The 12208-nt window shown below is 44.1% G+C and overlaps 1 protein-coding gene across 1 annotated transcript in view; it reads left to right on the forward strand.

Annotated features, from left to right (window-relative positions):
• The first annotated feature begins 4763 nt into the window (after positions 1-4763).
• The window catches only part of LOC121161609 (ankyrin repeat domain-containing protein 26-like), an 87485-nt gene continuing 80040 nt past the window's right edge, over positions 4764-12208 (forward strand). The window contains exons 1-3 of the mRNA XM_040988091.1: positions 4764-5130; positions 8662-8776; positions 8898-9071. Of these exons, the coding sequence (XP_040844025.1) occupies positions 4913-5130; positions 8662-8776; positions 8898-9071 (507 nt within the window). The 5' untranslated portion in view covers positions 4764-4912. The remainder of the gene's footprint in view (positions 5131-8661; positions 8777-8897; positions 9072-12208) is intronic.

A 12208-nucleotide genomic window follows, 5' to 3' on the forward strand; every position in this document is an offset into this window, starting at 1 on the left:
ATATACTCCATGATCCTGTATTTTTCACCATGGTTGGAGTTCTGAGTCCAGTGATCCAGTTGGAGGAGTCCACAAAGAGACCTTGTCAGAGGTGACCCTCAACCTGGTCAGTTCTATTCCCAGCCCTATCTCATACACAAACCAATGGATGCTGCAGCCCAGCCCAACCCTGCCCACCACACACTCAGCCCTCATGCACACCAGTGGGAATAGCATCCCCGAAGCCTGACACCAGCCATGGTTCCTGTGTATGCCAGCATGTGCAGCAGACCAGTCTAGGCTATCCTGCATCTCATTCAGCCGTAGGACACATCAATAGGCATTGCAGCCTACCTCAGCCCAACTAATCCCACTATCCAGCCTATGGTCATACTGGTGGGTGCCATTGCCTGTCCACCCAGGCCTTCTCCCAGCCTTGGTTCCCATGCTCATTGGTGGGAGCTACAACCCATCAGAGAGATGCCCACAATTTCCCTACTAAACCCACTCCCAGCCCCAGTCCTTGTACTTTCCAGGTGGTTCTGTAGTTTATCCTGGCAGGGTTTGTCCCCCATGTCAGCACCTGCTAACTGATGCTATGGCAAAGTGCAACCAGCCTGCACTTACTCTGGTTCATATATGCACCAGTAATATGATCACTAATCCCAACCTAGCTCTCCCCCAACTCAGCCCACATGCAGGCCAACAGGCTTTGTAGTCCTGCCCAGTCTGGTCTGTCCCCAGTTGTAGCTCATGCTCACTAGTGGGAACAGTGGTCCAGCAGAGAACATTCACAGCTCCCCTACTGGGTTTGTACCCATTCCAGGTTTTACATGTGCTGGTAGGAGCTGCAGGCCAAACTGGCATGCTGCCTCACCTTGGCATTCACCAGTAAATGCTGCAGCTTGTCTTGGTGCGGTCTGTACTGATGGGTGCTACAGCCTAGCCCAGCCCATCCAGAAGCCAGTCCCATTCCTAATGTGAACTGGCTGGTGGTGTGGCCCAACCTGGCCTGTCCTGCACCCCATCCTGATTCTCACGTTTGCCACTGGGTGCTGTGAACTGGCCAGGCTGGCCTGTCCCCAGACCTAACCCACATGTATGCCAGCTGATACTATAATCTTGCCTGGTCTGGGCTGCTCCCTCCCAGTTTTAATTCTCCCTCTCACTTATAGGGAGTGTGTCTTCATAAATGAGTTCCCCAAGCTCCTCTATCAGGTCACCTTCCAGTCTCAGATCTTGTGCATACCTGTGGGTCCTTGTTTTAGCCTGACTTGGCCCATCTCCTGTCCTGGCAAGTACAGTATGCTTGCCTGACCAACCCACACTGTGCTACAGTACAGTCTTGCCTGATCCACCCACAGACACAACTCTCATGTGGTTCACTGGGTGCCAAGACCTAGCTCAGCATTTTTTACACCCACTTTGGCAAGCCCCAGTGGAACCTGGAATCACAGCCCAGTAAGGGACATCCCAGACTCAGGCCACATCCATGCTGAGTGATACTGTAGTAATGTCCAGCCCAGTTTACTGCCCCCAGCCCAGCATAGCCCATCACTGGTCTTGGCCTTTGGCATAAGATACTGCAGCCTGGCCTGGCCCAGCCCAACCTCCATCTCAACTCTTGCTGGTGAATGTTACAGCCTAGCCATGTGCATGCCAGTGTGCTATGGTTTGGCCTGGCCCTGACTGTGCCCCCAGAACCAACACACACACACCTGCCAACAAATGAAGCAGTCCTGCCTGGCTTGACCAGCACTCAGCCCTGACTCACATGCTCACCAGCGGGAGCTATGGCCCACCGGAGGAGTTTCCTAAGTTCCCCCACCAGACTCATTCTCAGACCCTGACCTCATATGTGCCAGTAGGTGCTAGGCCCTTACCTTGCACAGTCTGCTCACCAGCCCTAGCCTTTGTTTGTGCTAGTGGATTTTACAGCCCAGCCTGCCCCACATCCAGTTTTTGGATATGCCTATGGGTGCTACATCCTGGACTAGCCTGGCCTGTTCCCAACCTTAGTGCCCATGAGCATTGTTCAGATCCTTGTCAGCTCACCACTACCCCAACCCTCAAAAAATCAGTTGATATGACATTCCCACAGGGGTCAGCTAACAATCCCTTACATAATCTGCTCCCAGATCCAGTTCTCTCACGAGCTGATTACTGTCATGACCTAGTCTAACATGCACCACACTCTGCCCTGACATTCACTGATGGTTATTATGGTTGAGCCCTGCCAGTCATCCCCAGCCACGGCCTTTGTGTGCATCAGTGGGCAATGGTGGTTGATATCGCCCAACTCAGCTCCCACATGAGTGGGTGTATTTGTTTGGGCTCAAAAGATTCTCCAGTCTCCCTCCTGTAAACCACCCAATCTCAGCTCCCTCATTTACTTGCAAGTGCAGTAGCCTGGTTGGTGGAAGTCCCCCCAGAAGTCATTCCTCACCTGTCATGTTCTTCTTCAGCAGACTTCCTTCCCACACATCTCCAGAACCCCTTCCTTGAGCAATCCACAGACCCCCAAGCCTGGTGTTCTGGCAGTGTGCTGTGCCAGTCTGATGTCCTGCCTGTCTACCCACCCTACCCAGCTACCTCGCACACTTGGGCATGGTTCCCCAGACCCTATCTGCTGGAATTCTGGTATCTGTCCCTCACATATCTTAGAAAAAGAAAATAGGCAACTACGCTGTGACACTGGTATAGTTAGCACCAATTTGGCATTAACCAAGCCCAGGACGCCTACCAGGTATTAGCTGCTTTTCTCCCAGCACTGTAACACTTGGTTAGGTACAATGCAACCTAAGCAGTTGCTTACAGCTGGGGTATAATATATTTTAAAATCAGGCAGTGTAATAACTCCTGTTTTACTCTTCTTGTTCAAGATTGCTTTGCCTTTTCAGGTTTTTGTGTGTGTGATTTCATATGAATTCTACTAGTTTTTTTCCCCTAGTTAAATGTCATTGGTATTTTGATAGGGATGCATTGAATTGGGTAGTATGAATTTTTTAAACTATATTGATTCCTTCACTTCATGAACCTGAAGAATCTTTCCACTTTTAATGCCCTCTTACATTTCTTTCATCATGTGCCTGCACCTGCAGTGTCTGCATCTCACAAGAAGGTCAATTCTAGTCCCATCTGCTCCACTTCTGATCCAGCTCACTGTTAACACACCTGGGGAAGCAGCAAAGGACAGACCACGTCGTCTCACCCCCATTGGAGCCCCAGAAGTTCCAGGCTCTTAGCTTTAGACTGTCCCAGCTCCAGCCATTGTGATTGTTTGGGTAGTGAACCAGCAAGCGGGAGAGCTCTTCTTCTCCTCTTCTTCTCTCTCTGTATGTCTGCCTTTCAAATAAAAACAAATCTTTTTAAAAATTTCATCAATGTTTTACAGCTTTCATTGTAGCGATCTTTCGTCTTTTTGGTTAAATTTATCCCTCAAGGGACTGGTGTTGTGGCATATCACATTAAACTGCTGCTTGTGACACTAGCAACCAGTACTGGAGAGCTGGTTCAAGTCCCAAGTACTATTCTTCCAGCCCAGTTTCCTATTCCTGGGAAGGCAGCAGATGATGGCCCAAGTGCCTGGATGGGACACCCACATGGGACACCCAGATAATGCATTGGTCTCTGGGCTTTGACCTGGCATGACCCTGACTGTTGCAGGCATCTTGGGAAGTAAATTCACAGATGGTATAAGTTGAAATAGCTTCAAATTATCTTGGATTTTTTTGTTGTTGTTGTCACACCAAATCAATATACTGCAAAGTAATAAAACTCTAATCTTGTTCCATTGTACAATACAAATATATTCCCCAAGTGGAAATCCAGCAAAACATTCACACAAATTGATAGATTATAAAGCACAATTTCATGTAACACAATAATCATGGATTGATTAAGGAGGAACTGGGGAGAGGGAGATGGCGAAGATAAGAGCTGTGGCATTCTGGTTAGGTCAACAGCTGGCATCCCACATGGGTGCTGGTTCAGGTCTGTGATACACCTGGGAAAGCAGCAGAAGATGGCCCAATTGCTTGGCTCCTTGCACACATGTGCAAAATTGGGATGAAACTCCCAGCTTCCACCTGCCCAGCTCCAGTCATTGCAACCATTAGAGGAATGAACCAGCAAATGGAAGCTTTCTTTTCCTCGACTCTCCCTCTTCTTCTGAAAATCTTTGAAATAAATAAGTCTTAAAAACAAAAAATGAACTGGGGAAAATAAATGTAAACGATGCAAAAAAGCATCCCTCTAAGGGTAGGCAAGAGGAAGGTTATAGCAGGCTTGCAGAAATACGTTTTCATTTCTTCTGGAAAAGGTGCAATGGGTTCTCCTAAGTTTGCGCTGGATAGTACATATTGCCACAATCCCTGAAGCCAAGGAAACAGCCTTTCATTGTGGCCTCTGCTACATTTTGAGCCAACGTGACCAACGACGGCCCAGAAAGAAGCAGAGGATGCATAAACCGAGGAATAAGAACATTTAGATACCTTCCAGGGGACTTTTGTCAGGGATCCCGCAGTCGAGCGCCAGGACTGTGTACCCACGAACACCCCTTTTGCTTTAGCAAAGACGAATGCAACACCCAGGCAGTTCCCCCACTAACTCTGGCTCGCCCGTGCCCTGCACATGCGCGCTGAGCACCTCTGGCCGCTGGGGCAGCTGTACGCACGCGCAGCGCATTCTCTCCCTTCCCCACGCTAATCCGCAGGAGGCGCGCCTGCGCACTTGCGCTTAGCAACTTTGCTTTTCTTCTTTTTTTCCCCTCCCTCCCAGTTACAAGCGTGGAAGTGGGAGGCCTCGCCGCTTTCCGGTGGCGGTGTGGTGGCGGGCCCGGTCTGCTCGTCTGCCACGCCTCTCTTGGCCCCGGAGGGCGGCGGGAAGCCGGGCGGGAGCTGAGGCGCGCGTTTGCACCGCAGTCCTGTCAGCGATGAGGAAAATCTTCACTTTGGCGAGTCACCGGGCAGAGTCGCCCGCGGTCGCGGCCCAGAGTTGGAGCGGACAGGACAAATCACGGGCCGGATACCACATCCGAGACAAGGATCTCGGAAAAATCCACAAAGCGGCTCGCCTCGGCGATGTGGCCCGCGTGCAGCAGCTCCTGCTGCTCGGGAAAAGCGGCGTCAATGACCGAGACAAGATGGACAGGTACCGGGGGCCGCGAACCGGCGGCCGAGGGGTCAGGGTCAGGGTCAGGGGCGGCGATCCCGGTGGGGGCCGGGGGTCGTGGCCAGGCATGTGTCAACTTGCGGGATAAAGGAGCAGAAGTGTGTCCGTGCGTGCCCGTGTGTAGGTGCTCCTTACCTGGTGTTCTAGAAGGTAACTGAGGTGGAAGTTATTCTCAGTTTTACAAGCATCAGGGTGGTTTTGAGTTGCGACATGCTTTTTCTGTTGGGACCTCATTAGCTAAGCCACGTGTTGAAGATTTGTCCTTGTAGATGTGAACACGCACTTTAATCTCCACAAATACATCACTAGCAATACTGACAGTTGAAAACACGCATACATGAATGAAAAGAAAATTCAGAAAGACCCAAATATATGTCAGAATTTTGACTCTTGAGGCAAATTATGCATTTTATTCTCCGGACTTTTTAGACACAGAATTAAGTTCCTGGAAGAATAAAATTTCTAGTTTTAGATATATGTCAAGCAAAAGGGACCAGAAGAAAACACAAAAGCCTGTTAATACCTTATGTCAGCTAAGGTGTTCCTAAGAATGACCTCAAAAGCAAACATGCTGAAGGTTGATTTACTAAAGTAAAAACCAAATATGGAATCTATGAGGAAAAATAACAAAATAAAATGACAACATTTTCCGAAGATGTTTGCAACATATTTCAGATGAAAAATGTATCTTCATTTTACAGAAGATTTTTTGGAAAAGAAGAGTAAAAATCCAACTCCAAGTTGAAACTGGACAAATTACTTTTTTGCAGATCTATTACAAGTAAACATAGAAAAAATATTTAGTGTTCCTGGTAAGAGAGAGGGAATTTAATTTCAAGCAGGATTGAAATACTGTTTTCCATCTGCCAAGTTTTTGAGAATATACTTAAAAAGTGTATACACACTTCAGTTCCATTTTACTAAAATATCTTTAGGAAATAAAGACACTATTTGTTTTAAAATAACATTTTTAAATAATTTTTTTTAATTACATTGCATTATGTGACACAGTGTTATAGGCACTGGGAGTCCCCCCACCCCTCCCCAAACCCTCTTCCGATGGTGGATTCCCAGTTCAAGTTCAGTTGAGATTCTTTCATTGCAAGCATATACCAAGCATAGAGTCCAGCATCTTATTGTCCAGATAAGTTCAACGGCTTCTTGTTTAAATAAAATTTTAAACAAAAAATAGAATTAAAATTTACAGTAAAATTTTAAAAAAATATTTCTTTATTTGAAAGTCAGAATTATAGTGAGAAAGAGAAACACAGAAACAAAGAGCTGAGTTGAGCCAGCCTGAAGCCCGGAACCTCTCCAGCTCTCCCACACAGGTGGCAGTGGCCCAAGGATGTGGACCATCCTCTGCTGCTTTCTTAGGCCATTGGCACGAAGCTGAGTGGGAAGCAGAGCAGCTGGGACACCCCATGTGGAATGCCAGCGTCACAAGTAGCACTTCTTACCTGCTGCACTACAGTGTGGACCCAAAAGTTTATTATGAATCATCAGGAAGAGCAGAAATGTGGATCTTACAGATAAAAATAATTTCTATTAATTTTATGTAGTTATTTTTTCTCCCTGTTGATACCGGGAGTCTCATCTGTGCTCATAGGTTTTAATATGTGTACCTTTAATGTTTATGTTTTAAATTACAATTAGATGCGCTACACACAACACACACACAATTTTATTTTAGTGTGTCCTTATATAAATAAAAAATGGCATGATCATTATAAATACTACAGAAACCTTAAAGTTACTTTTTTTGAAAGATTATTTATTTGAAAGGCAGAGTTACAGAGGGAGAGGTAAAGAGAGAGAGAAGCAAGGAGAAAGACAAAAGTCTTCCATCTACTGATTCACTCTCCAAATGGCCACATTGGCCAGGGCTAAGCCACGCTGAAGCCAAGAGCCAGGAACATCATCAAGGGTCCCATGTGGGGTGCAGTGGTCCAAGTAATTGAGCCATCTTCCACTGCTTTCCCAGGTACATTAACAAGGAGCTGGATTGGGATGCTGTGTCTCCCTCACCTTGTCTCTGTGCAGGTCAAAACCTGCCATGATGACACACAAGCAGGTACCTTAGCGAAGAGCTGTTAGCAAGTAACAGCTGGAACTTGAACTAATAAGCATATGGGATGCCTGCATTGCAGGTAGCAGTTTAACCTATTTCACCTCAACACTGCTCGCTCAAAGTTACTTTATGAAAAAATTTTAAAATATTTTAACTCAACCATATCCGCTCTTCCAATTCATGTAATCATCAAACAGAACTTGAATATTTATTATGTAGCAGACATGTTTTATCCTTCAGGATCCTTGTGTCATTGAAAATTGTTTACTTAGCCAGTTTGAACTAGTTAATATTTAAAATTGAAATAATAGGATTTGATCTTGAAGCTCTTTTTCCCTAGGAGCGTGGTGGCTCCACAGACTAATCCTCTGCCTTGCAGTACCAACATCGCATTTGGTTGCCGATTTGTGTCCCAGCTTCTGTGCTTCTGATCTAGCTCCCTGCTGATGACCTGGGAACTTGGACTTCTGCCACCCACATGGGAGAACTGGATGAAACTTTTGGCTCCTGGCTTTGGCTGGCTTAGCCTAGCTTTCATGGCCCTTTGGGGATTGAACCAGCAGATGGAAGATCTTTCTCTGCCTCTCTTTCTCTGTAACACCGCTTTTTACATACATAAATAAATCCTTAAAATAAAACATAGCTGCAAAAGTAAAGGGATAATTGTACCTTTTTTTCTCAATTGAAATATTATCTTTGTTAAATAGTAATATATCTAATAGTTTATCTAGCAACTACTCTAAATACTTTGCATCAATTCACCCATTGAAGCGTCATGATTTTGCTAACTACTATTTGTCCCCATTTTATTGATGAGAAAATTGAGACATAGAAAGGCTAAATGATGGTACTAGACTTAAAGTAGAATCCAAACAAGGTTATGCTGAGTTTAAAGACATGCCCTTTTAATTCACATAAGCTGCTTTTTCATTAAGGTAATGAGTAGTAAGAGCTCATAAATACTATACTTTCTTCAGAAGAAAAGAAGGGTCTGTTTAGAAGACAGAGAATAAAGCAATGAATGTGATTGGAGCCAGAAGCCGGAAGCCACACCTCCCTGCTCTGTGTAGTCCCATGTAGTCCGTCACATAAGATTGTCCCAGGATGATTCTCCCCTCACGTTGTACTTGGGGACAGTACCATGTAACCACTCCCCTTCCCAGCCTCATAAGAGGCAAGCAACTGGGAGGGGGCTTGCTGGCTCTCTCTGTCTCTCTCTCTTTCCAGACAAGGCTGTCTTCACCTTTTAAATCTACTTTTTCACTTTGTGCACTGCATTTGTGCCTCTGCTTAGAATGCTTCTGTAGATAAAAGGTGGGGACCCCTGGAATAGTGATCTGGACCCTTGTTTAAGAGGCAAAACATACTCTCTGATATTTACCATTACATGAATCATTGTGTGCTATGAGATGTCCTAAGGAGCCCTCTGCCTTTCACAGGACCGCTCTGCATTTGGCATGCGCCAGTGGCCATCCGGAAGTGGTAATTCTGCTAGTGGAGAGGAAATGCCTGCTTAACGCCTATGACAGTGAGAACAGGACACCCCTTATGAAGGTATACCATGGCCAGCCGTTTCAGCTTGAGCTGGATTTAAATGATTAGGGACAAAATATAGTGGAATGTTTCATTTGTGTTCCTAGATTTGACAGTCTCTTTCTTGGTGTAACCCTGACAGGCTGTCCAATGCCAGGAAGAAGAATGTGCAACTATTTTGCTGGAACATGGTGCCAACCCAAATCTTACAGATACTTTTGGAAATAGCGCCCTCCACTATGCTGTGTATGGTCAGAACAGAGCACTAGTAGAAAAACTGCTCTTACATCATGCAGATATTGAAGTGCGAAACAAGGTACGGGATTCACCAACTTTGCCTTCAAAATATTCAGAATACATTTGTTGACATATTTTCGTAGGTATGTTCTGATTTCCATACATGGAAATATCAGCATTCCTACAATGAAAATATGCCAAAATAGTTGTCTGAGATTAGATTTCATGCTTCTCCTTTTATTAAGATTTATTTATTTTTATTGGAAAGACATTCACAGAGAGAAAGAGACAGAAAAATCTTCTGTCCACTAGTTCACTCCCTAAGTGGCCACAACAGCCACAGCTGAGCTTATCTGAAGCCAGGAGCTTCTTGCAGGTCTCACACATGGGTGCAGAGACCCAAGGCTTTGAACCATCCTCCACTCCCAGGCCATAAGCAAGGAGCTGGATGGGAAGTGGAGTAGCTGGGAAAAGAACCGACACTATCGGATGCCGGTGCTTGAAGGGGAAGGATTAGCTAGTTGAGCTGTTGTGCTGGGCCCTACAGCTTTCTGTTACGCATTTATGACAAGTATTTGTGAAAACACTGAGGTTGTTAAAGGTAGAATTTTATTTTTCAGGTGTTTATCTTACCATTTTTTTTTTCTAGTTAGTATGAAAAGCACAGGAAGGCGAAATGTGCATGGGAAATAGAACTCTTTAGCTTAAAATGTTAAACAGAAATCTTGGGCTGTTGACAGGCTGCACAATAGACTGATTTTATAAAATGACTTCTCTGTCAGTTGCCTAAGAGGGGAAAATGGAAGCGCAATTAGGACTATGCAGACCCCGTTTAGAAATTAAATAATAACGGCAAATACTTAGAAGATTTTAACTTTTTTTTTTCTTGTAGTTTGTGTAGATGAGCTGTTTTCCATTTTGAGAAACAGTAATTCCTAGTCTGGGAAAGAAGAGTTGACTGTCAGTTTGCTTTGCAATCAATTTTAAGAGGGTTCTGAGGAAATTAGAGTAGTACCCTATACATGGTGACTAATGTAAACAAGAGGGAAAATGAAATAATTTAGATGAAGTATAGTATTCTGCAGAAAAGGTAGGAAGTAGATATATTTTACAATTTCTTGTAGAAATTGGAATAAAACTCTAACCTCTGCTCTCAAATCTGGAATGTCTTAATGGGCAGGCAGCAGAAAAACAGCTTTCAATAGCAAAATCATGTTAGGTTTTGACTGTTTCTACCCCCAAGAAAATTACATGAAATTTTCCCATCAGAGATTTTCACTCCTAACTCTTCCCCTGGTTGATTTGTTTGGGGATTTTTGCTTGTTTTGCTTTGCTTTTAGGACTAATTTATTTGTTTATTTGAAAGACAGTGTTAGAAAAATACAGCTCTCTTATTCGTTGATTTCCATCCCAGCTGGCATAAACAGCTAGACAGGCCAGGCCAAAGCCAGGAGGCTGGAACTCCATCAAGATCTCTCGTGTGAAGCTGCTGTGATGGCTCAACTGGCTAATCCTGTACCTTTGCCGTGCTTGCATCGCTATCGGTACTGGTTTGTGTCCCAGATTCTCCACTTTTATCCAGCTTCCTACTTCTGGCCTGGGAAAGCAGAGGAAGATGGCCCATGGGACTGGAACACTGTACCCACATGTGACTAGGAAGAAACTCCCTGCTCTGAGCTTTGGATTGGCTCAGCTCCAGCCACTGTGGCCTTTGGGGAGTGGACCATCAGATGGGAGATCTTTCTCCCTGTCTCTCTTTCTCTCTGTATACCTGCCTTCCCCTCCGCCCCAAAAAATCTTTAAAAAAAAGTTTAATTGAGAGTCCTTCTTGTATTTGCAAGTAGAGACCTAAGTAGGTATTTACTCCCCAGTATGCTAATCTCCCTTGTACAGTACGTGTTGAATTAATATATATGTACATACATATGTATGTGTTTACATATTACTATATATGTCTATTGTACTTTACACATTAGTTGCTTTATATCAGAGCTCTTATGTCTTGATCTTTCACTGCCATTCAAAGGGTCTTTAGAATTTGCTTTTATATTTTACTCAGTAGGGGCTGGTCCTTGAAAAATTTAGATCATCAACAAATCTTGATTAAGAGTTACATTTTTGTGGTTCAAATTATGAACCTAATTTTCTCTAACTGAAATGATATGAACTCTCTCACCATGTCTGTTAAGTTTATGGAGCCCCGACACATAATTCAGATCAGCTCAACTTTAGCTGTTGTGGCCACTTGGGGAGTGAATCAGGAAGATCTTCCTCTCTGTCTCTTCTCTGTATGTCTGACTTAGCAATAAAAATGAATAAATCTAAAATAAAAGTCTTCCATCTGTTGGTTCAGTCCCCAAGTGGCCGCAGTAGCTGTTGCTGCACTGATCCGAAGCCAGGAGCCAGGAGCTTCTTACAGGTTCCCCACGTGGGTGCAGGGTCCCAAGACTTTGGACCATCCTCTACTGCTTTCCAAGGCCATAAGCAGAGAACTAGATGAGAAGTGGAGTAGCTGGCAGGACATAAACCAACACCTGTGTGAGATCCTGGTGCTTGCTGCTGAGCCATTATACCAGGCTCTGGTGAATTCTTGTAGTGGATGGATTAGGGGGGCTGGAATCTTGGGAAAACTGATATAGAAGAAAAGAAGACTTGTCGTGCAAATGGTTGTTTCATGTATAACCATTTGGAAGCAGCTTTTAGCAAATATAAAAACACAATGGTAGCCAACTACATGTGGCCTGTACATGTGTTTGGTTTGCCTTTGTAATTGAGTCAACATGTAAAATGTTGGAAATTTCACCCTTGTAAAGCATCTGGAATTCCTTCTTCCATATTCGTTATTCATTGGCTGTTCTTTTCCATAAGGCTTGGTGCTTTTCCTACATGGGTATGACACTTATTCAGGTCACCTACTTTTCCTCCCTAAATATTTGAGTTCGCAGATCCTTTTTTGTGGCATGTTTTGATAAAGCTTGGAATTTTTCAAGGTAGTTTGCAATAGTGTAGTCTATATTTTATATCAATCTTTAGAAATGGGTTTGAATTTTAGAAGTTAAAAGCTGCATTTTACTGATAAGACACTGTATTTTTATTTCTGATATATTGTTTACCTAAAAATCAATTATAATTTAAGTAGTAATTAAAATAACAGCCAAATAAAAATAAATTTACAAACCTAAATATGCGTTATCATTCCAAGATTATCATTATAAT

Source organism: Ochotona curzoniae, unplaced genomic scaffold (assembly GCF_017591425.1).
Source record: "Ochotona curzoniae isolate NIBS_2020 unplaced genomic scaffold, NIBS_Ocur_1.0 contig_4797, whole genome shotgun sequence".
Classification (NCBI taxonomy): domain Eukaryota; kingdom Metazoa; phylum Chordata; class Mammalia; order Lagomorpha; family Ochotonidae; genus Ochotona; species Ochotona curzoniae.